The sequence below is a fragment of the Cavia porcellus genome, unplaced genomic scaffold (genome assembly GCF_034190915.1).
Source record: "Cavia porcellus strain 051 isolate PalLab524CR breed Dunkin Hartley unplaced genomic scaffold, mCavPor4.1 scaffold_27, whole genome shotgun sequence".
Classification (NCBI taxonomy): domain Eukaryota; kingdom Metazoa; phylum Chordata; class Mammalia; order Rodentia; family Caviidae; genus Cavia; species Cavia porcellus.
In genome coordinates, this window is record NW_026947510.1 from 40103489 (window position 1) to 40129713 (window position 26225).

The following is a 26225-nucleotide window of genomic DNA, read 5'->3' on the forward strand; positions in this document are numbered from 1 at the left end:
CTGTAGAAATACTTTCTCATCAGTATCTTTGATCCTTCAGAAGGCACAGAAACTGCACAGAAGCACTTAATAAATATCACATATCAAACACAAAAGATCTTTCGGAAACTTAGAATGAACATAGTTTATACATTTTTCTGGGGCCAGTTCAAGCTTAGTTCTATGCTGGTTTCTTCAGAGTTTTTAGTCTAGCTAACTGGATGATAAAATAGCTATAAAGCATTTCAAAATAATATAAATTACACACATGATGATAATTATATAAATGTGTAATCTGGCTACTTTTATATAATTTTAGGAAGACTCACAATTACTAGGAAGGTAATTTTTAGTTAGCTTTATTATTTTCTATATTTGACAAAAAAACCCCATAGGTTCATCTAAGACAAAAGATAGATTCTATTTATTATGATGCTAGTGCATTCACTGCTGCTTTAGGAATTAGCCTAAATACTGTCCATGTTGAGAAGCGATTGGAGAGTATGACTCTTTCTCAAAATTTAGTGCCCGATTCACTACTACTGAAATTTCTCCTTTGTGCTGGTTCTTAAAGTTAAGTGGTTATCATGACATTTGACTCATCAAGTTCTTCTACTTCTCTTTCCATTTTAGGTAAAAGTCAATTATGATTCATTAAGTGTTAAATTAGGACAAGAGGAATAGGAGAAACCAGCAACCTGGTTGCTCTGATGACCTTGGACTGGACAGCTGTTTGAGTTTGGAGGCCTGGTGACACAATTACCTTGTAGACATCATGGTGATCAACAATCTGGTCAAAACTCTTATAGAGGTCATTAAGCATGTCCACCACTTCCATGGGGGTGCTGTATTTGCAGATTGTAGTGAACCCTACAATGTCACTGAAGTAAACTGTCACTTCCTCATATAATTCTGGCTCTACGATGCCTTTTTCCTTCAGAGACTGTACCACTGGCCTAAATGAGAAAGGAAGAGAAAAAGAATGACTTCAATTTCAGTCAGTTACTCTTGTTTAACATAAACGTTTCAGAGAGTAATAACTTTCCACCAGATATTCAAGAATTTTTACTTTGAGGTAAGTTGCCTAGACTGGCCAGAACTTGCAATTGTCCTGCCTCAACCACACAAGTGACTGGAATTCCAGGTGTGTACCACCATACCTGACATGAATTCAATAATTCAAAATTTCCAGTGAATGCTAGTGAGTCTCTATGAAATAAATATGGATATAAAATGCTATACATTCATATGCATATAATACATGTATGATGAATTATATGTTGGATGAATACAAGCAGGTCCAACATTAACTTAGTATTTGATTATTAACTCTAATGCACATACATAACTGTAACACATAACTGTAATACATAGACATGCTTGCCCATTTTTGACCTTGCTACTGATAATCAAATTCTTTTTTAAAACATTTTATTTAAAGGAAGACTAAACAAAATAGAAAAAGGGTAGAAATAATACATACTTTCAAAGAAAAAATAAACAGTAAGAAATCACTAGCTGATGATTACATATTGTCCTCATATAAATAGTTGTTCAAGATACAAAAGTGAAACATACAAAGTGGGGATTCAAACAGCGAGACTGCAAACAGTTCTGTTCAACTATCCAACAAAATCTTAGAAATATGGCTATCAATCCTATACACTTAAGCATACATATCTTCATTTATGTTGTGGTTAAACAAACCATAGCAGGCTAAAATCACTTTGAACAAAGAAAATAGTATTGCTGGATTTCACATCATGACACTATGGGATCAGCACTGGGTACGTAGTGTCTCTTTTTCTTCAAAGTATTTGTTAATTTCATCATGCATTATAAGATCAATTCTCATAAACTGTTTATAGGTTCTACACATGCATGAGTCATAATATGTATTTCTATCCTTTCTATATTAGAGGGAGAAACAAAACAAAGCAAGATAAAACAAAACATATTCCTATAGACACATGAAATGAAAAAGAGATCCAAAACCACTGTACAAGAAGTTCTACAATGGTTACTGTGTTGTCTCTTGTTATCTTCAATAGAATTATCTATATCATCAGACATAGTATAACTAAATATAGCAGTACATAACAATATTAATAAAAACAAAACTTTGTACATAGTGCAAAACTTCAAAAACAGGTAATAATCAAACCAGAATGGGTATCCTAGTGAATCTTGTCATCTTCAGTGTAGTTGCCTATACTTTCAGACTTGATACTATCAATCATAACAGTTTTGAATAAAATCTGTTGATAACAAACAGCAATCAAACAAACCAGATTTAACTAAGATCAGTCATGATAAAACAGTATAAGTTATACAGGGCTCCAGATTAAGTTAATGGAAATTAAAGATGATTACTGTACTATATCCTGTTATTTTTTTAAAATTTTATTTAAAAAGAAAAAGAGAAAAAACAAAACAAAACAAAACAAAACAAAGCGGTGTAAGGGTATAAGTAATACAGAACTACAAAAAAAAAAAAAAACCAGTAAGAAATCACCAGTTAATAGATTACAAATTATCATCTTAGAGATAGTTGCTCAAGTCACAGTATCAAAGCATACAAAGCGGACATTCAAACAGTGAGACTGCAAACAGTTGTGTTCAATGATCCAACCAAAAACATTAATATGGTCAGCTATTTAACACCCCTAAACACACTTGCTGTTGTACCCTTTAGAGCTCTTTTTCTCCCTGTCTTTTTTCAACAAAATTTACACATTTTGGGTTTTATTACTCCTTAGTTCTTATTACTTTTTTTTTTGAAAGAGAATTAAGTCAAATAGTCAAAACCAAGGATAGACATAGTACATGATGTAAAAACAGAGTACAAGGTTATCAACAATGGTTACCATAATGCCTCTTGCTTCCTTAAAAAGAATTGTCTATCTCATTAGGTATTATAAAGTTGAACAAAACAGTAGAGAACAAGACCAATAAAACTTAAACATTGTAAACATTACATATATCCTGTTATTTTTGGTAGAGCTATCTGTGCCCTCAAAACAGTACAAGTTATACAAGGCTCCAGATTAAGTTAATAGGAAATTAAAGATGATTACTGTACTATATTCTGTTATTTTAGGGGTAGCTATCTGTGCCCTCAGCTCTAGTGCAAGTAGACAAACTGGGACAGAATAAAATCTATCTAAGCAGAGTGGTGCGAGTAATGTGGGTTTTAAATCCTGATGCACTATTAACAATATCCTCTGCCATCTTTTTAAAGACTATTCCTCCCCTTTCACTCCCCCAGGGTGCACTGTGCATTTTTGGGTCTCACCAACACCCTCAGTTTTTAGGCTGGGGGGACAAACTGCTATTTACCTTAGTGGTTCTGAACCTTCTCCCTCCTGGACTTCATCTCTAGTTGCATTCCTTTACCTATTAAAGCCTGTCTTTCCAACCTACCTACAAATACTGGTCGAGTTGTCCTATTACTCTCTGGTTCTTTATCACATAGAGCATTGTTTTCTCATATTTGATTTTCAGTCCATAAACCCTTTTTCAGGTTAATTATATTTCCTATAAAGAGCATCTCAGTGGACCCTACCTCCTGATCTACTCTGCCTGTGTTTCTCGCTCTCTCTTTTTTAATGTGTGAAGGCCATCTATAACAGGGATTATTGCCTAACTTCCCTACCTCATTTCTGTTATGCTCTTTTTCTGCCATTAGTTGTCTGCTTTTCTTCTTCATTCCACTTTCTGCTCCATTCATTGAGGCCTCTCTGCCACTGTTCCTGGAATCCTGGTACTTTTCTCTCTCTCTAGAATGTCCTTCAGTATTCTCTGTAGAGTTGGATTGGTGGTCGCAAATTCCCCCAGTTCCTCTTTGTCTTGGAAGCATCTTGTTTCTCCATTAATTTCTAGAGACAGTTTTTTAGGGTACATCAATCTGGGCTGGAGGTTGTTTTCATCTTGGAATACTTTACTTCCAGCTGTTCTTGATTTGATGGTCTGGGTCAAGAAGTCTGCCATGATTTTGATGGGTTTTCCTTTATAGGTGATCTGTTTCTTTTCTCTCAAGGCTTTTAATATTCTGTTCTTATATTGAATTTCTGGGATCTTGATTATTATATGCCTGGGTGTAGCTCTGTTTTGGTTGTAGGTGGCTGGAGTTCTGTATGCCTCGAACATCTGAATATCATTTCCTTTTCCTATGCTGGGACGTTTTCCTTAATTATTTCTGTGAATAGCCTTTGTAGTTCCTTTATTTGTACCCCTGTTTCTTCATTCACATTCTTTATTCTTAAGTTATAGATCCTCTTGTCATCTTCTAGCCTTTGTATTGTTACTGCCTGTTCCTTGTTATTTTTAAGACATTTTTCCTTTTATGATCACACATTGCAAACCTGTCTTCCAGTTTGGACAATCTATCTTTAGTTTCTTTCAAGCAGTTTTCCAGCTTTCAATGGAGTTTTTAATTTCCTGGTAATCTCTTTGAACCTGCTTCATGTGTTCTATGTTTTCTTTATATTTTTCAGCAAATGTTTCTCTCCTTTTTTTGTGCTCCTCCATTCTTCCATCTGTGTCTTCTTGAGAGGTGCTTAGCATTTCTTTTATTAATTATTTATGTCTTGCTTTATTTGGTTAAATTTTTCACTTTTGAACTCATCTATAAGGTCCCGAAGGTATCTCTTTATGTCCACTGATGCTGTGTCTGATATTGCATGTTTGCTGTCCTCAATCTGTTTTGTATTTACCTCTCCTGGATCCATGTTCTCAGGGTTGGGGGCTGGGGACTTTTTCTTGTCACTGCCTCTTCTCATATTTTTTGTTTCTTCCATACAGGTGTATAGAGGAGGTCCCAGTCCCTTTCCTTGTTGCTTATGGTTCTTCTGAAGCATGCTGGCTAGGTAATCCTGTCCACTCCAGTGTGTTATTGAGGTGCAAACAGGGGTGGTATATGCTGGCTCCTTCCCTCCAGGTCAGTCAACCTGCTGAGGCCTTCACTGCATTAGTGTGCACCACACATAGGGAATTGGGTTTGGGACAGCTTATTGGGTCTCAGCCAAGGGCATGACCCAGGCCAAGCATACCCCACCAATCTTGTCTGGGAAGGGAACCACTGAATGAAGTCACTGCTGTTCCTTGTTCCTGCCAGTCCTGCCTGATTCCAAAATGTTGGAAAACGTTGTCCCATTGGTGCCCCTTTCCTGTGGAAGTGATTGAATCCTGGCACTCGCTGCAGGCTGATGCAGGTCCCTTGCTGGCTCTGTTCTCCTTTGGGCTCACCAACCTCTGACTTCAGTGTGACTGCACTTCAGTAGGACTGTGATTCCAGTGAGTTGAAGTGGTGGGAATTCTGATGCGTGAAAGCAAAGAATCTTAGCTGTCCCAATAGTAGCCCTGGGACTGCATGTTTGACTAGTTCTTTTCGCTTTAGTTTCTTCCTGGGTTGAGAGGATCCATCTCCTTCTGTTTGGGACTCCCCATGCTGTGTTATTTTGCCATCTAAGTTGTCTGTCCTAGGGAGCCTCTGTATTCTGCTCTTATCTATCTGCCATCTTTTCTAATAATCAAATTCTTAAACTATAGCTCTGTACTCAGGAGAATGTGTCATTAATTTAAGAATTGGACTCACCAGAGCTTTCAGATATGGCTTTCTCATCAAAGTTGATAGTTTTAATTTCTGGAATATCTACCTGATATTGTTTGATATCACCCTGAAGGAGCAATGCATCTAAAGTCACTGTGGTGTGTTCTAAACTGGAATATATCTGATACATATTGAACTGGATTCAGCTCCTTCCACCATGTGGAAAAGTCAAAGTCTGCACTTTTACGTGCAGACACCAAAGAGAAGCAGTTTAGAGTGGCTTTGCTGAGGAGCTACGAGGAGCAGTACCAGCACGTCAGGAGGAGGCTAAGAGTGAATCCTTTAGGGATGAGTTCCCACTTCCCTGGGGACCCAGCTGCCTTCCCACTGAGAAAAAGGTGTGGTGCCAACACGCTTCACCTGCCCTTAGGACCACATGGGAATGGGTCAACTATGGAATCACTAGAATCAGAAACTAGAAAAGCAAAGCAAGGTTTAGCAAGGATGTGCATTTAAAATCCAATAACTGGTGAAGAATATTCAAAAGGAAATAGTTCTAAATAGACAAAAACTAAAACAAATCCCAACAGCAATCCTAGGAAGATATGCTGAAGGGTTTTCAGCACATCTGAGTGGCCTTAAGCCACGAATCCTGGCTGTGGAATTGTGGGAAGCCTTACCTTGGCAGCAACATAAAGTTAAGTCTGTCAGCTCTGTCTCTCTCTGCCTTGTACAGCTGTGTCCTCTCCTCCACCAGATGTTCCAGGTTTCGGGAATAGAGCTGTAGACGTCGGATCAAAGTATCCATGTATGATTCATTCTTTTGGTCATGAAACAGGCTGTAGAAGGTTATAGATAAAGAACTCATACACATTATGAAGAAAAATGAGCACTCAGTGGAATAGAGGACACAGATGACCTGGCATTATGTCCTCAGAGCAGGGAATTGAACAAAGAAATTAAAAAATCCTTAAGTATAAAAAAATTCAACCTTAGGAGAAAGCAAGGAAAAAGAAATGAAATTTAAAAACAAAGAAAAACAAACATTAGAATGATGATAATTGGTGTAGAAGGAGGAACTATACCCAGTAGAAGCTTCCCAGACAGTGTTTTGGTAAAATTGTGTCACATATTTTAAAAATGCTTATCACCTATCTGCTCATCAACTCAACTTCTAAGAATTACCCAAAAGAAGGTAGGTGTGGTGACACACACTTATAATCTTAGCAGTCAGGAATCTGAGACAGGAGGATCACCATGAGTTCAAGGCCAGCCCGAACTATATAGCAAGACTATATCTCAACAACAACAACAACAAAATCCAAAAGAAGCAACTAGGAAAGTGTTTAAAGTGATCTACAAAGAAAGCCACAACATTGCTTATAAGAACAGACATTTGAAAATAACCTAAATGTATAATAAAAACACTTTAAATATTATGTAGAATGAATCTTATAGATTATAAAATATGAAGTTGAATAGTTAAACACACAAAAAGATGCTGTTATATTAAATGAAAAAGTTGATAGAATATCAAAAGTTATAATCCCAAAATTTAATTAATTTATTTATTCACTTTTGTGGTACTTGGGGCCCGGGAATGTGAGGCACACACTGTATTATGAACTACATCTCCAGCCCTTTTCAAATTTTTATTTTGAAATAGCCTTTCACTAAGTTTCTGAGACTGGCCTCAGATCTGTGATCCTCCTACCTCTGCTTCCCAAGTAGCAGGATTTAAAGATGTGTACCACTACAACCAACTTAACTTTTATTTTCTTGAAAACTGGCAATCATGTAGTTGAATACAGGTATTTTTTACTTTCTTGGTTGCTTATTCATATTTTCTAAAATTTTAATAATACACAATTTGCAATTTTAAAAACTTTGCAAAAATAGTCTAGAAGTGTAAATGGAAACATAAGTAAAAGACAAAGAAAAGCAACTCCGGGCCTCATACTATCTCTTCCAAACAGAGAGCCAGAGTCCTAAGGCAAAAAATCCAGTTTTGGATTATTTGTTTAGACCAAGAGGACACAGAGGAGACAGATTCTGGCTTCATGCGACTTTATAACGTCTGATAAGCCTGAGCACTGTGAGGAGATACAGTGAGTTCTTACAGAGTGTGCAAGCACACCACATAATGTTATTAACCTATGAAGGTGCAAGAGGAGGTGCTGAATAAATCAGGCCCCCTTCAGTATGACAGTAACAATTACAATTACGTTAACAATTGTTACCACTGCTCTCAGGAGGAGACGGTTTACATCAAAACCTCCAGGGTGAGGGGGGGGTGTTTATTAAAAATCCAATACCTTTCTGAGTCCTACCCAAGAGCTATATGAGTGAACATTGCTAAGCTTAAGAAACAGAATTTATTTGAGAAGCTCCCAGGGGATTGGTACTTGACCCCCACTAGGTAGCCAGCTGGGTAGAGTAGGTAAGTGTAAGGGGTGAAGGTGGATTGTTTTACTGCATGGTGCACTGATTCAATTAAGAATCATCCCAGCCTGGACTGGGTATGTTAATCACTTGGGTAGCTATTAAAGCTCCTGCTGCACCTCCGCTCTAGTCCAGGTACATCAGACTTTTTAGGTTGAAACCTAAGCTTCTACATTTTGCAAGTTCCTCATGTGATTTACCCTGCCACTAGGTTTGAGAATCACCTCGTTTCAGGCTGGAGATTCATGAGTTTACATTTCACCTGCATTGCACAATCTTATCTGACCTTACTACCAGGTCTTTGAAGGAGTAAAAAGAAGAGAGAATTAAATCCTTTATACTTATTCTATTTGCATAACTGATAGTTTTATTTGCACAACTTAGTTCTATTAACCAATGACCATTCTCTTATTAATTTTCCGCTACCTCATCTCCAGCCCCAGGCTTTTAGCCTCTTTGAGCGGCTGAGCCTTTTGCCCTAATGAGAACTACGAATGTAAAAGCTGGAAGGAAATATGGAAACCATCTTGTTCAATCCAATTTCACTAATGAGAAAATTGACACCCTGCAAGCATGAGTGCTTTGCCCCACATCCCAGAGCAAACTATTACCAGATTCTAGGGTGGAAATTGAGTTTCCTAACTACTAATTTAGTGTTCTTTCTCATCTGCAGTGTATTAACTGAAAACACGGGGCATCTAGAATTCAATCTTTCTGGATAATTGTGTGCTTTTTTTTCCTTTCACCCTGAATTATACTCTTCTTCATGACTCAAATCTTAAGCATATAGGGTTAAAGCTGGTGATTTTAAGATCCTAAGAATTATTCTAAAATAATTCTTAAGGACCCATGTTGGAAGTCTAAATCCTAATTACCCACAGAAGCATTGGAAAACTATATTTTTAACAGAAAAATTTAGGATTGGCCAGAATTCATGTTTTAACTAGAAAAGTTTTGACCTTGAGTATTTAACTTTCCAAGTGCTTATAGCCCCAAGAAAATTTTGATGTGACAGGCATTGGTTATAGCCTAGGACTTTGCTTTAGAAAAGATATCTTCATTCTTTGCTGCCACTGTCAACTATCATTAAAAAATTCAAAATTCATGAAAAAAAGTAAAAATATCAGCAGTACCCAAATATCTTGGCCAATGTGTTCTCAATTTTCTTGAAATCTGGTCTTTTTTCTGGATCTTCTTCCCAACAGTTTTTTACAAGTAGATACACCTGGAAGAAGGAAGGGCCAATTAGTTCAGGGATGGTAACTCAGCCACAATAAACTCAGATCCTACTCTCCATTGGGGGAGGGGTTAATGAGGCAGGGAATCTTCTAGAAATATGTCCAACTCTGGACAATGAGGTTAAGTCTCCAGTCAATCCTTTGGGTGATACTGATGAAAAATGTGCAACCAGTGTGGATGAGGTGGGATTGATGGGAAATATTAATGTGCTTTTCAGGAGGGTACAAGGTTTATGTTGCAGAGGTCAGAAAATAATAGGGCATGGTAATGAGTGTAAGTGTCAGGAACAGCTCAATTATCAGGAGTTCTCTGTCACAGCCAGGAGAATTGCCTGCAGGGGGGCAGTATATGTGAAATTTATTACATCCAGGTCTCTCCCCCAAGAGATTCTGATTTAATTATCTTGTGAAATGGCCTTAGTAAGGTTTCCTGTTTTAGCCAATCAAGATACAGTACAGCCAGTTAAATGTGAATTTCAGATAAACAATGAGTAATACATTAGTACAAGTACCACCCAAATTTTACATAAGCAAATGGCAACATATATATATTTAAAATTCTCCACGTGATTGCAATGTGCAGGTACAGTGGGAGAGTGACAGAGGAAAGGGAGATGTGGCACAGGAGGGAGAGCCGGGGAACCCTCAACTCATCTCATCTCATCTGCTACCCATGTTGGCAGAGAGCTGAAAACCATTTGTTTTAAATCAAGTTTGCTCTTCATTATGGCTGCAAACAGGCTTGTAAGTGGCACGATATGCAATCTCGGTCTGTATACTTTGCTGAGCAATTTCCCTACGGGGACCAGAACCATAGCACAGCCTGTGCTCACTGCTAGGTGATTCCCTTGCTGTGCTAAGTGATGGACTGATCAACATTGAGATGGAGCAGTTATGCTAGGATATCTGGGTGGGCCCAAAGCGATCATTCATCTGTGTCCTGGTGGGGAAAAGCTGCAGGGAGAATAAAACCAGTGAAGAAACTGTGTCCAACTGGCAGCGCTTGCAGTGTGTGACCACGAGCCAACAAATATCAACAGCCACCAGAATCTGTCGGAAGCGTCCAAGAATGAGTTATTTCCTTACAGCCTCTGGATCAAGCATGACTTGGTAATAGCTTTACTTCAGACTTCTAGTCTCTACCACACCTTTATGTTACAGCGGAAGAAAGAGAGGAACAGAGGGGGCAGGCACTCACTTCCAGCTCCTTTTCCTCCGCTGTTTCCAGGAAAAGATCTGGGCGGAAGGGCTTCAATCCATCTGGGTGCTCCACTCTGAAAATCTTCTCTGATTGGATGAGAATAATTAAATCACAAGAGAGAATCCAACAGGAAGAAACTTCAACAGCAGCGGAGGGGGTTCACTTCCTGATGGTTCTTCGGCCGGGTTAGAATGTTTCAGAGCTGAGATCAGCTCTTAATGGATGTTGAATGAATGAGCCATGGAGAGTCTTATCTCACTCATAACCAGGAAGGTACTTTAAGGTTAGGGCCTAACACCCTAAAACTCATCTTGGGCACCACCTTCAGTAGGCTTCCTCTCCTCCAGGCTCTAGCACCTTCCCTATACCCCCTAGTTTTCTTCTACTCAACTCAGTTAAAAGCTGACACATAATAAATGCTCAATAAGCAAGAACTGAATGGATGGAATAATGCATTTTCCACGGAAAGAATGAGATTTAAAAAATTGTAACTCTTCTTTCCATAGAACTAAAAATATGTGTGTTGTCTTGTTACTGTGATCTATTTCAGGTATTAAGCAGACATAGTCTCTTATTGGAATCACAAGAAAAAACCACTGATAACAGTAATGTCGGGCAATGATACTTTTTACAACACTCTTAATGCTTAACCCTCCCACTATCTGTGCCAAGAAACCAGAGCCTTGGTGAAGGCAGCTTGTCCAGTTCCCCACAGGGACAGAGAGGGGTGCAGACTTACCCTTCTGGTCCCGGCAGCTCAAGGTGTAGAAGGTTTCCCTCCGCATGATGATCTCCTGGGCGATGATCCCGAAGCTGTACACATCTCCCTTCTGAGAGGTGCTGGCCTGGCGCAGGTGCTCCGGGGCTGTCCACAGGTCTGTGCATTTGGACATCGAGACGGAGAAACTGAGGGGTTGAGCGGCCTGTGGGCCTCTGACCTGCTTTTCTTAAAACTCTGTACTGTCCATCCTGAATGCTGGTGACCTTGGGAAACGACCCCAAACTTTTGAAGAATTGCTACTGATTCTAGGGATAGGAGACAGAATGCATACTTACCTTTTAAACTAGGAAATTGTAGAATCTGAGTGAGGTCATAGGGCAAGAGGACAACCCTGAAAGCTCCGAGTCTACCTGGCAGAGGGCCTGGTGTACAGTAGGTGTTCAGTGAATGCATGTTGAATGAATGTGCAATATAAGAGGCTGAGGAATGTGATAGCTGATGGGACATCTAAAGTGAAGCTGTGAAACATTTTATACACAAATAAATATAAACATATATATTAAAATTAATGTGGAGGCTGGGGATTTGGCCCAGTGGCATAAGCACCTGTCTGGCAAGTGCTAGGTTGTGAGTTCAATTCCTGGTACCAATAATAGTAATAATAATGTGAAATGTGTATTTTATTATTGAAATCATTAGACTTTATTAATGCTACACCTTTTTTTCTTTCTTTCTTCTTTTTTTTTTTTTTGCAGGACTAAGGATGGAACTCAGGGCTTTTATAACAAGCCACAGCCCGACCTCTTTTTATTTTATTTTGAGACAGCTGGCCTGAGACAGGATCCTGCTAAGGTAGCTAAGTGCCCCAGGCTGGGCTCAAACCTGCCATCTCCTGCTTCAGCCTGCCAGAGAGCTGGGATCACAGGGCTGTGCCATCACACCTGGCTGTTTATGTGCATTTCAAACATACAATTACTAAAGAAGGTAAATACAGCACAAAGGGGCTGCCGGTGATATTTCTAGGCATAATGTACTGGCAGTCTCCAGGACCGGCAGTGTTGCCCGCTGGGTTTTCTTAGCTTTTCACAGTATTCTTTAAAAGATGTAATGCACACACTCCTCACATGTTACCATGTCCCCGCAATTCTAAGACTTTACAGCTTGTCGGCATCACACAAGTGCAATGCCCAGTCCTGTGTTTAGTTCCTACCATCACTTGCATTTTGCATTCCTGTTACAGATCCTATTTAGCGGTGACAGTGGGCTAGAAGTCATTTCCTTCAGCACCCTTGGGATCACCTCGCCCTCTGCAAGCGTCTTACCACGTCTGTTCTCAGCAGTTTCAGAGAACAGTGTGCCGACCTCACGCTGGGAGGCCCGCAGTACTCTCAGGAGGAGGCATTTTGGATGAGATTCTCCCTCTAAACATTTGCTGCCTTTTTCAGTTCCTGTCTTGTGAGTATCTGTGGTTTGGGACCCATGTAACCCTGATCTAAAGGTCTACAGTTGCTGAAAAGGTATTGAGGTCTTCTTATGCCAAAACCTTGGGTAGACAGCACCACAGAGGGTAAACTGAGTCGTGTCCAGGAGGACAGGAGTTGACCTACAGTCCCTCTGGAGTCATCGGAGGAAGAGGTTTTTTTCTGTTACATAGTGAGTCTGCCTTGGCACACAGTAGGTCTTCAATAAGAATTTATTGGGTTGAGTCTGCTGTCATCCTAAACTTGACGGAAGTAGGGGTGGACTGTAATTTTTCCTTTATCAGAAAACTAAGGGTGGTAAATGGACTCAGAGACGTAGTTTTGGAATCTGGTACTATTTCGGGGCAACATGGATGGCTGCGGCTGTTGAACCATGAGTCATAGTACAGAAAGGCTAAACATTCAACATGGAAAGTTCCTTTTCTTATAAATCACATTTATTCATACAGTATGAGCCATTTTTTAATCCTCACCAGAACTGTGAAAGGGATCAAGCAGTTTACTGCGGAGAGTTTTTCATGTCTTAGGAGCACAGGTGAGCGAATGCTATCTGGAATAGGCAATGCTTCATGTTCTAACTTTAGAGATAAAGCTCGTAGCCTCTTCCAGCTTCAGGTCTACAAGCGAAGCAGGTTACAGAAGGTCTCCTTCGGCCCTAACCTGAATCTTTGCATCCTATTTTGTCTCCCCAAGCCAAGCCAATAGCTCTTCATGGTTCCTCACTGGTACAGAAGAATGCACAACTGAACATTGAAGATGATGGTCCTTAGTCGATGTTGAGATTTTTTCACATTAATTTTCTCTTTTAAATGAGCACGTGTGTGATACATAACAGTTACACTCATCTTGGTGAGGTGGTGTATATACATGTCGCACCTTGCTCCCCGTTATTTTCCCCTGCCTTCCCCATCCTCCCGTCTCCCCCTCCATCTCTAGACCCCCTTGCCATCTCCATGAAGTCTATCTCTGTTTCCTATCATCTATCTTTTATTTTGCCCTTTAAATTATACTTTGTGTTCTCATATAGGACAAACCTTATGATATTTAATGTGTCTGCTTTATTGCACATAGTATTAGGATCTTGAGGTGTAACCACTTCCCGTGAATAACTCATATTTAATCCCCCTTTAACAGTGAGTACTACTCTACTGTGTGTGATACCACGTTTTCTCTATCCATCCACTGATGACGGATGGCCTACAGTCCATTTCCCAAGTTTAGCTCTTGCGAGTTGTGCTGCTATAAACATAGATGTACCTGAGTCACTATAATATGATGACTTTAACTCTTTCGGATAGATATCTAGAAGGGGAACAGCTGGGAGAAATGGAATTTTTTGCTTTAGTTTTTGAGAAATCTCCATTCTGATTATACTACTTTGTATTCTTACTAGTACAACAGAAGGATTCCTTTTCCCCTACCTGCTTGCCAGCATTTGTTTTCTGAGTTATGATGACAGCCGTCCTTCCTGGAGTACAACGATCTCTATCTGGGGGATGTTTGTTAATGCAAGAAATGCTCTACAGACAAGCATTCCTTGCTGGAGAATGAACTAGAATCTTGCCTTGGACGGCATCAGGTCATTGTTTTCTGATCTGCATCATCATTTTATGAGCTTGCTATATGGGCTTGAGAATAATTTGTAAAACCAAACCAAAACAAGTAGAAAATTAACAAAAAGTCCATTCATTACAGACCTTTTTTTGGAGGCAAAATGGAATTGTAGCCAAAATCAGTGATCTTCACCACCATTCTGCTGTCTACAACACAGTTGGTGGATTTCAGGCGACCATGGACTTCTATTTTACTGGAGTGCAGATATGACATCCCCTAAAATTTTTCAGATGGCAGGAAGACAGAAATAGGAAACACTTTGGCTGCTTGATTATTTTAAAGAAGTAACATTTTCAAGCCATTTCAGCATACTTATAGTTACACTATATAATTTTAAATTTAGTGTCATTAATTTTACTTTAAAATTTTTATTTTAAAATATCACTACAGCTCTAACATTTGCTTATGCACTGTGAAGTATATTTAGATGACATAGTAAAAAGTCAACTGTCTAAACGCTCTGGTTAAGTCATTGTATGTAGTACAAGGCATGGTGGTTCTTAAATTTCTTCTCACCACGTATTTGCTCTGTGATCTTGCGTATGTCTCTGGTCCTCTGACAGTTAGTTTTAATATAAAAATAACATCATTGCTTTTCTGAAGGAGTTCTAGACTAGATTACTTCCTAAAACTGAATGGTTTTCATGCTGTTTTGAAATAGAAATATTTCACTACTTCAGTTTTGAAAGAGGAAGTAGATTTTTTGCTAGTGTGCTGCCCTCTAGTGGTCAGAGATATCACAACAGATATCAGTCTGAATCACAAAAGTGCAAAGTGTGTGGCATGGAGGTTACACTAATATTTTTCTTAATTGATTTAAAACTGTGTAAAACAGCTCTCTCAGGACTGACTCATCTTCCTTCTTGAGGTACTGGTACCTGCTTCCTTTTTCATACCATGTGAGAGCATAATCATGCCAAAATTTCACATTGTCTTGTGCAAGATGGCTGCCGTTTCTCGTAATTTCTTTATAAAGTTGAAGATTTGGTGATCTTTTTGCAAATTTTATATTATTATTATTTTTTTGCTCTTTTTCCTTTTTATAGGTACCGGGGATCGAACTCACGACTGCCTGCTTGCAAGGCAGGCACTTATGCTGCTGAGCTAAATCCCCAGCCCCCGAGTTTTATATTATTTTGACTTTCGGTAAATCTATGAAAGTGTGTGCCTTACACCCAGAATACAAAGTATATAATAATATAACCAATACTACACTGTACATTGCAATCACATTGAACATTGACTTGTACTAGGTCTGATTAGTAAGCTACTGGCATTATTTTTTAAAATCCTCACATATGACAGAACTATTATTATTATAGTTTTTCAGATGAAGAAATCAGTGCACAGTGAGATTGAATTACTTGCTGGGTCTGTTTTGATTTTTATAAATGACTTTTTTTTTTTTTACATTCCCAGGTCCCTCTCTTACCTTAGCAATGTCATACAAGACAGAGATCTTAAATTCCCAATCCATGAATGTGCCATCAGGGTAGGAAATTGTATCATTTAAAACTTCCTAAGTAGGAGAAAAAAAGGAACAAGGTGAATATTATGAAGAAGGGTGGTGTGCAGAAACCATTATGAGCCAAATAATACAAAGTATAACTGTATTTGACACGTGCCTAGAGTACTGATCTAATCTTGAGGCCTGAGGATTGGGAGTAAATGAGAGCTTTCTGGTCCTCGTTTTCATGAACACACATCGTCATGTGTTGGTATGTTAATAAACTGGCTAAAAGCAGCTCAGACTTAAGTACCCTCTGCTTCCCGTGATGTAATGTTCTCATCCTACGTGACTGCAAGCCAACCAGGAGTTTAAAACTAACAGCAAACGCCCGAATACTTAACTAACAACACAGCTATTACACAAGAGTATCTCCTATCTGAAATGCTTGGGACCAGAAGTGTTTGATAGTTTAGATGTTTTCCAGGTTGTGGAATATTTGAAGTATCCTGAGTACAGGACCCAAGTTTAAACATGAAATTCACTTATGTTTCACGTACACATAGACGGAAGGAAAACATTATACATTATGGTTAGTGCAATTGAAATTTCACTGCAACCCATTTTACATGAGTCAGTTGTGGAATTTTCCACTGTGGGGATCACGGTAGTATTCAAAAAGTTTCAGATTTTGGAGCATTTTGAATTTTCAGATTAGAGATGCTCAGTTGTACCAGTTTGCTCTCATGCATCATTGATTGCTATCTAAGAATTTAATTTTTAAGTTTTAAGATTTATTTGCTATCTTAGAGAATTTTTTTTGTCTTTTTCATTTTTATCGGTACCGGTGATTGAACTCACGACTGCCTGCTTGCAAGGCAGGCGCTTATGCCGCTGAGCTAAATCCCCAGCCTCAGAATTTTTGCTATCTTAAAATTTATTTGCTATCATAAGGAATTTTTATACTAAACCCCCCGCCCCAAGGAATTGCACTCAGCATCTTCACACTGGGGTGTATCTTCAGCCTTATTTTTAAAGACAGTCTTAAAAGTTGCCCAGGCTGGTCTGGAACTCAAGAACCTCCTGATTCAGTCTTCCAAGGAGCTAGTATTACAGGCGCATGCCACCATGCCTAGCTAAATGTTCTTCTATGGCTTTTTTGTATTTCGTGTTAGCATTTCACTCTCGGCCATATCGGAGGATAAACTCCAATCATTTGTCAAAATGGATGCATTTGATGCCATGCTATTGAGTGATATAAATCAGACACTCAAGCTTGTCTCATGAGAAACCCAAAGTATAAATAATGAGCAAACTAAAAGACATAATAAGATATAGGGAGATAGATCTTTTGCAAGAAAGGAGGGGACCAAGAGATGAAGGATGGGAGAGAATGGGCAGGGAAGGAGATGAAAAAGAATTAGGATGTGCTACACAAAGGTATGAACTCCCCTTGAGGAATGTAACCGCTGTGCGCTAAAACATGCACCAAAAAATAAAAATAAAAATTGCAACAAGTGATTTGTTTGAGTTGTGCTTTCTAATGCTGCTTGTATATATGACTTACAAAAATTTCTTCCACTACTTTGTATGTAATCATCATAGTAAACTTCTGTAACTTTTTTCACTTGAGACAGTCACACAATCCTTAAATAAAAATTTAATTGCTTTTGGTTATTATATATCTTATTTCTGGTTTATGACTGAGAGCGTTGGTTAGAATGTTAACTAACAGTAGTATGGAGGGTGAGGGTGTGGGATTCTTGGTTAAGGAGGAGGAGGAGGTTGGTCTTTATGATAGATCATTTTTGTCACTAAGGCAATATTCCTTCATTCTGTACTAACAGTCATTTTGAGGGAGGAGCCACAGAAGAATTTTGAAATTAAGCCTGGGGTTCTCTGATATACCAACACTTAATCATTTTTTCTTTCTTGGGGACAGGTGATGAGTACCCATCTCCATGGCCTCTTTTATGACCTGGTTTTACAGCCCCATTGCACACAGGCCTGCCCTGGGCCGCCTTTTCAGAAGAGTCTGCCTTCGTGCTCATGTATCATTTTCTTTTCCTTTTGTTTCCTCTCTCTCTCCGCTCTCTTTCCTCCCTTCCTTTCTTTCCTCGACTCCTTCCTTTCTTTTTTTTTTGTTGAAGCAGAGTTTCCTTCTGCAACCTAGACTGGCCTCGAACTCATGGCAATCCTCCTGCCTCAGCTTCCCAAGTGCTGGGATTACAGGCATGTGCCACCATGCCTAGCTTGGTGACCATATCTTAAACAGCACCTTTCCCTTCCTAGAACTTGGCATATGTTATATTTTTATTTATTTGCTTCTTGTCTTTGCTTTATTTGAAAAAATGTAAACTCTGTGATAATTTTGTTTACGGCTGTATCTGCAACAGTCATGGCTGGAATGTAATAGATGCTTCATAAATATTTTCTGCATGAATCAATCAATGGTTCCCAAACAAGGACAGGCAAGGTCACTGCATACTGTTGTCCCTCAGTATCCACAGGAGCCTGACTCCACTACATCCAGGGATACTGCAACATTCAGATTCTCACATTTCCTGTGTAAAATGGCTTCGTTTTTACACATGGCCTGTGCAGTCCTCCTGTAGATTTATATCGGCCTTAGATGACTTGCAAAACCTAATACAACATTAATGTTATGTAAATACTTGTCTCAATGTATTGTTTAGAGAATAATGGCAAGGAAATGTCATCATCGTTATCCATGGCAAGTAGGGACACAGCATCCTCCCTAAACATTTTCAACTCACATTTGATGGAACCTGTGGCCTGGAACTCATCTATCTGGAAAGCTGATTATGTGTGAACGACAGAAAGTGTGCTATCCTGAATTTTGTCTTTCTCATTTGTTTCCCAGCAAAAGTAGGTTGTGATGGGACTTGCCCTGGATTGACATCTAAAGAGGATTCTCAGGGAAGGGCTTGGGGAGCTTGCTTTGACGTGGTCTTTGCATGCACATGGATAATACCAAGGAGTGGCTTCCTGGAAAAGCTCCCATAGTTAGCTGCTCCTAACCATGTGGCAATGCCAAAAAGGGCCCAGCACTGCTCTGATCACTGCAGATTCCTACCTTAGGGAAGAGAGTAAAAAACACTATGGGTATGAATCAGAATGCTGCCAGAAAGCTGAGCTTTAGGGACTGAAAGAGGTTTAGGCTCCATTAATTGGTGTCTAAAATTTCTATATCGCTTCGCTAATCAGATAGTGGTCTAGGCCTCATGGGAAACATTCCTAATGCTGAAAGACCTGAAGTAGTTGTTATCAGAAATATATATTTATTTTGTCTATCAGCATCAAAATGACCTGATGCTGTTGTTTATCAATGTCAAAATGATCATTTCAGCATCCATTAAGTGATGACCTCATGATTTTTCTCTACAATTTCGATGAGACACATTACAAATATATCTTCATCATTCATTGAACTAATCATATCCAACTGTTTGTGTTATGCTTTTCCTATGCAGCTGGCTTAGCATTACTAGAATTTTGTGTTTTTCCATGCATGTTCATAATCATAATTAGCCTTTAGTCAGATCATAATATCAATCTTATGCTAGCCTTGTTGAATGCCAAATGAATTTGGAGAATGTTTACGTTTTTGTTTAACTGTAGAACAGAATTTATATAGACAATAAGAATTACCGAAATTGATGTCCTCAGTATGGAGATGACAATTTCTTCTATTGTTATTGGTGTGATATTGGGAAATAACATGAAATATGTTTGGTTTTAACATCCCTGGTTCCTGGTAAAGAGCTCCTGAGACCTTTGTAATTTTCTGATAGGCACAAGGAGAGGGCTTTTGTTATTCATGATTGCATCTAAATCATGCAAAGGAGGTGGTTCTTGGGATTCTTGTTAGTTTAAGAACAGGTAGCCCAGAGGACCACCAAAGGGGAGAGCAATGTCAGCCCACCTCTCCTCCATGTCCAGGGAGGGCAAAAGCCGGAAGCAGAATTCATCACAATGGCCAAAGGGCCGTCGGTCACTCCTGGGGGCTGACACCTGCACAACCCACTGAAGAACAGGAGTTCAGAGCTCCCGAGTCCGGAGCACACCTGGGTGGTCGGTGTCAGAACTGAAATGAACATCTAGCTGGAGTCCAGAGAGCAGCGGTACCGGCTGTGAGTGTGGAAAATTCCCACATTGGTGTCAGAAGTGTGAGGGGAAGAGATTTTACCGGGCTACTTAAACTCTCACTTTTTGAGTTAGATCTTAATTATATTCTCTCTGAAATTTTCTATCTTTAACATTATATTTTTTGCTTAACTTTCATCTTTTATTTATGTAGTTTTTTATTAGCATATGTTTCTAATACATAATAATTATGTTTGACTTTAGCAACTGATATATACACATATCACATCTGCATCTCGGTCATCTTTACGTCTCTTCCCTGTCCCCATCCTCCTGCTGCCCTCCATCTCCACAAAGTCCTCCTCTCTGTTTTCTTTCTTTCTTTCTTTCTTTCTTTTTTTTTTTGTACCAGGGATCCAATTCATGACCTCATGCTTGTCAGGTAGGTGCTCATGACACCGAGCTAAATCCCTGGCCAGGCTGCTCTTGAATTTGCAATGATCCTCCTGCCTCAGCTTCCCTGTTTCCTATCATTTGTCTTTTATTTTGCTTCTAAATTATTTCTACTTTGGATTTCTCTTATAAGAGAAACCAAGTGGTAATCAGCTCTCTGTGTCCGATTTACCTTACTTAGGACTGTGGTCTCACGGTCCTCCACTTTCCTATGAAGGACTCAAATCTATCCTTCTTTATGGTTGAGTAGTACTCCATTGTGTGTGGTGTGTGTGTGTGTGTATATTACATTTTCTGTATCCATCCATCTGTTGGGCCTATAGGCTACTTCCAAGACACAGTTATTGTGAATTGTGCTATTACAAATGTAGATATGCATATATCACTGTAATATTTGTCTTTAAGTCTTTCAGGAAGATACATGGGTGAGATATAGCTGAGTCAAATAGAATCTCTGTTATTAGTATTCTGAATAATGATGTTTTTGTATCAGGAATTGAGCTCAGGGCCTCACGCTTGCCAGGCAGGTGCTGCACTGCTGAGCTACATGTCTGGCCCTGTTATTAGTTTTCTGAGGAATCTCTACAGTGATTTCCATAGTGGTTGTACTAGTTTACATTCTCACCAACAATGTAGAAGAATTTTTTCCCCTACAACATCTCCAGCATTTGTTATGTTATGAGACTTGATGACAGCCATTCTTCCTGGAGTAAGACAAATTCTATATATTTTAATAGTTATAAAAATTTAATAGTCACCATATCAAGAGCATCTTTTTACTGCTTGTTTATGCCTACTTTTATGTATCGGTATGTTTGTTTTTAAAATCATAATTAGAGGATTGTGTGGTTTAGTCAGGGTTTTTTATAACTTGTAAGTACCCTTTAAAATTTAAAATGGTCAAAAAAATTTTAAATGTCTATTTTGTTTTGTAATGATCGATATTTTAAAATTTCTTTCCCTTAGGCCATTGTTATCCTAAAATTTGTGTGCTTAGGTTATTTAGTTTTTGTTTGTTTTTAGAAAAAAGTAGCATTTAGGGTAATTGAAAGGGTTTTGGCCAAAAAAGCCTCAACCGGAACCTCCCCTGCCCCTAGAGATTTACCTGTGACTCTGTCTCCCCCCACCCTTAGGAATCTGCCCCTGGTGCCACACGTGTGCCAATGAAATACCTGTGCATCTCTAATGGCCCTGGGGCACTACCCTAAGCTTAGGCTACTTATATACCTCGCCACGCCAGGCCACGTGTCCGCTAGAGAGATCACCGGACTTCAGCGGCCAGGGGGTGTCAGTCATCTCTCTCCGTGTTCTCAGAATAAAGGCCTCTTTTGTTTTATACTTCACATCTTTTGGAAATAATCCTATCAGTAATGACTTTTGTTTTTTAGATAGATTCGAGTTTATACTACATGTTTGGAAAGCTAGCGTTTTTATTTTTCTGAAAACTCAAGCATGTTAACAATTCAGAATGTCTAACTTCTTAGTTTTAACAAATGCCTAATTTTACATTTTGTTGACTTATGATTATCTGGACCTTTTTAAAGTTTCTAGAGCTGCTGCAGGCTCTGGTCTCAGGGTTGTGGCTTTGTTATGAGGACGTGGGGCTTCGGAGAGGTACTGGATCTGAAAGTGGCCCAAGGCAAGGTGACCACACATCCCAGTTTGCTTGGATAACCAGCTACAGTTTACATCAGCTCCTCTAGCATACTTACCCCCTTCACTGTCAAAATATCCTGGTAACTTACGGTCACTCTACCTAAAAGTGGCCAGAGACCCAAAGCCAGACAGTCCTCAGGTGAAGGACAAACGTTCCAGTGCTTTTTGAAGCCATCGTCCTGGATCCTTTCCTTCTCTGGCCCTTTTAAAGTCCCATTTCTGCCTGATTTTTGACTTTGTTTTTGCATACGCAATGTCATGATCTGATATTGCCAGCACAATGCCCGTCCCTCCTATGAACTTGACTCCACCCAGCCATAGCTCATCGTTTCTCTTTGGACCTGCGCAGAACCCCAGCTGGTGACTCCTGGGTGAACCTCAGTCCCTCCTAAGGGAGAGTGGAGCAGGACTTTACACAGCAGCAGCAGAGCCAGGACTCCTGGGCAAGTCTTCCTAACAACCATCTACTGCTCTTTTAATACACAAAGAAGGATTCAAGCAAAATAAATTGTATTTCAAAAGAATTACTCACTTTTTCACTTCTGTTCTGTCCCCCCATCTATACTCCTTTTCTGAATATTTTTGGCATGTTCATAAGATGTAGCTCTGATGGATAGAATTGAAGCGATCTATTTTGAAAAGCTGAGAGGATCAACGATTTCTCCTGAAATCTCTGTAATTGTACTTTACTGAATAATTTTCTTTTTAAAGTTTGCTACTGTAGTTTGGGTCTAAAATGTCCCCCAAAGGCAAGCCGATGGGCTTGGGGGCAGTGACTGGATCAAAGGGCCACTCTCTCACTGCTGAGTTCACAGCTGCCGGGAGGCTGGGCGTGACCTGTATCTGGTGCTCTGGCAGCCCCTTCCTCTCTGGTTCTGGTTTTCTCTCAGTTTCCTGGCTGTCCTGAAATGAGCAGCCTTCCACTGCTGGGCCCTTCTGCCGTGATGTTGTGCTCTATTGCAGGCCCAGATGCAATGAAGCCCACCAAACGTGGCTGAAATCGTGAGCCGAAATGTACCTTTCCTCTTTTTAAGTTGTTATTCTCAGGTACTTTGCCACAGCAATGACATCTGACTAACACATCTGTTGATGTTAAAACATGACTGACCACTCAGGAAACTGGAAATGACCGCAGTTTCTTACCCGGAGGGACCCTCTCTCACAGTACTCTATCACCCCGAAGATCCTCGTATCCAGCTTCACGGTGCCGTAGAACTTGGTCAGGTTGTAAAAGTCACTTTGAAGCAGCTAGGAGAATATGTTAGCATAAATAAACAAATCAGTCAGAAAAGGGTATCAAAGGAAATATGCCAATAAAACACATTTTGTTTGAGATCTGTGGGAAGATGTATTGCACTTAGTAAATTGAATGTCAGTACCCATTTCTTACTATGCTGTATCTTATTCAGTATTTTTCCCTTTGTCAGCAAGGGAGTTGGCTGCAAATTCTAACAGCTGTCAAATAATGTCAGGACCATATAGTAAGACACATAGCAGATTTCCGAAATGTTTCACATCACCAGACCTCATTCCAACATCCTGGAGCAGAATTTGCCACAGGAAGCAATTTGTTAGTCTGAGGGCTTCGCTGTCAACATTCATTATAACTGACCTTACTCTATTGAGAAGGTCAGTGTGTTATGGTTGATACATTGTATCAATTTTACAAGTTAGAGGCTTAACCAAGGGACTCAGCAGGGAGCCAAGGTGCTTACTTTGTGAACATCCTCATCCAGTGCAAGAGCAGGGCAAGGTGATTTTGTGAGTGTTACACCCACCCTGGGGAGTGGGGAGGCCTATGTGGCATAAAGGGAAGGAAAAGAAGCTTGCTCTTCCTCAACTTTAGTTTTTGTTACTTTATTGTTTTCTGTTGCCTTGAATGTTGCCCCTGTACCACACCACCCTGCCTTGCAACCAGTTGATTATGGACTGAAACCTCCACAAACTGTGAGCTAAATAAACTTTTCCTTCCTTAATTTTGAGTGTCAAATACTTTGTTCCAGCAACAAGAGAAAAGTAACTGTCTTGGTTACAGTCAGTGTTTAGGGAAAATAGAATGAAGCTAATTCTTCTCAAAAGTTTGAAGTAAGGGACACATACCTTGTTCAATTCTATCTTCTGTTTCTCACTGAAATTGCCATCACTGTACTTGAGATCTTTGAGAATCACTCGCTGCAAAGATCAATTCAATTAAGGAGATATTGTTGCATATAATTACTTATATGCCTATTATAATGATATGTGTGTGTGTGTCCATTAGACTATAAGCTTTTTGGAGCAGTGACAGTATTTGATTGATGTTTAGATCTCCAGTGCCTAGCACCTAGAAGATAGTAGATCTGGGTTTGAATGTTTCTTGTACAAAAATCAGGGGAAATATAAAGAAGATAGGAAAGAGGGAAGGAAGGAAGGAAGGAAGGAAAGAAAGAAAGAAAAGAAAGAAAGAAAGAAAGAAAGAAAGAAAGAAAGAAAGAAAGAAAGAAAAGAAAAGAAAAGAAAAGAAAGAAGAAAGAAAGAAAGAACAAAACTCCCATATGGAATTTTCAAGAAGGGCCCAAAATACAATACTAGGGTCACCCTGAGTGTTCTGAATCTCTTTCATGTTTCCTTTCCTGCCTGTATCCCACCTCTTCAAAACATTCAGTTTGCCCTCCCATTTCCCTAGAATTATGAGTTTTGTAGAAACTGCTTGAATTAGAGCCCTGATCATCCCTGTAAAGCTCAGAGAACAGGGGGAAAGTTGGGCTGCCAGGGTTAGGGGCTGGAGCAAAGACCAGTCCATCAGGAGGCCCAGAATGTACCCAGCTGAAAGTTCAGAGAAAAGAGGAAACTAACACTTACCTTTTGGTCATATTTGCACTGTCGTAGTCTTTGGACTGTGTCCCGTTTCTTGTCATCATCAATCTGGCACAAGAAAACACTAGTTACTCCAGAGCTTCATGACTATCTTGTCCACCGGCAGCCAAAGGCTGAGAGGCTCTTCCAGAGGGGCTGTGCCTGCCATCTGCTCCAGTGCATGCTGGGTAGCTCCCAGAAGCACTTGGGATGGACTTGTGCTTTTTCTCCTGCTACTCACTTCTCACCCCAGTAACCTCCTCTTTCGGGTGTCCATCACTCTTGGGCTTATTCTGGAGTTCCCTCCATTCCTCTCAAGGTCCTACTTTGTTTAGGGGTTGTCTTTGCTTCCCTCTCCCCCTGGCTCCCTCCTATGGAGAATCTTGGCCTGCAGCTACTAACAGATGCCCTCAGAGATGGATGCTGGAGAAAGATGACATGCATTTGAGTTGCAAATTCGTGCCTAAAAGTTCAAATAGCAATGTAAATGAGATGGCGAGGTGTCTAGGGTGGCAGGTGCCAGGAGCTCTGGGTTCAGCCTAGAATTGTCAGATCACCTCATTTGTCAAAATTAGCTGGCAAAATGGAGTTAAGTATGCTGTTTCATGACAGTTACATGTTGGCAATCAGTTTTTGAAGCTGTTAAATACTGAATATACACACACACTCACATCTTCACCAGCCAGTTAATGACTCCTGATCTAAACAGAGAGAGTAATAGTGTACCTTTCAATGTGTTTCTCATAAAAAACTGTGTTAAAATTTGCAAGTCCAACCTAAAATGTGAATGAAATAAATTCTGTCAGATTCCAAGTATAGTGCCTGCCCGGCACAATGCAAACTATAAATGTTGACATCAGCTACACCCTGAATACATGCAGGCATAAATTCCTTAAGTTAACAAAATTCTTAAGTCACCATTTAAGGGAAGCCTCCAGAATCCACGGAAGGATGGTTTCAAGTTGGCTTTTCAAAGGTGGACATGCATGGGCCAGGAGACACGGCCGAGGCCCGTGAGCTGTTACCCCAAAGAGGAGACATCTTGCTTTTTCCATCCTCCCTTGCTGACTGTGTGTGGGAGACCCCGTTAGCTCAAGGGCCAGGGGTGCTGTAATAGCAGGGGGCTCTACATGTCTCCAAGGACTAATGTAGCTGCTGATCCAGAACTTACACTGGGAGGAATCCCATAGCACACGAGGAAATAGTCACACAAATGCTATCCTGACCCAGTGGGATGCTGTGGTGCCCAGCCCAGTCCCGTGGTGCCGTAAAAGCGAGTCTCATATTTTTGGTAAGGGCCGAGTCTTATGTTCTTCATCAGACCAGTGTCCCCTTCAGTTATTCTCCTTAAGATGAAGCCCCTTTCCTGTTTTCTTCTTAATTAAAGCATTTTGCCTGTTAATGCTGTTGCCTCAATTTTAATTTCCACTGTCCCCTTGTCCCGAATCCTGTCTCTAGAAACAGGAGCATGCAGTCCTGAAAATCTCTTTGCCTTTTCCT

The 26225-nt window shown here is 39.9% G+C and overlaps 1 protein-coding gene across 1 annotated transcript in view; it reads right to left on the reverse strand.

Annotated features, from left to right (window-relative positions):
• Nucleotides 1–26225, reverse strand: part of Gucy2c (guanylate cyclase 2C) — a 77692-nt gene that overhangs the window by 10237 nt on the left and 41230 nt on the right. Inside the window, 10 exon segments of the mRNA NM_001172959.2 lie at nt 743–935; nt 6211–6369; nt 9106–9197; nt 10409–10497; nt 11151–11288; nt 14311–14443; nt 15660–15746; nt 23034–23138; nt 23991–24062; nt 24732–24794. Coding sequence (NP_001166430.1) covers nt 743–935; nt 6211–6369; nt 9106–9197; nt 10409–10497; nt 11151–11288; nt 14311–14443; nt 15660–15746; nt 23034–23138; nt 23991–24062; nt 24732–24794 — 1131 coding nt within the window.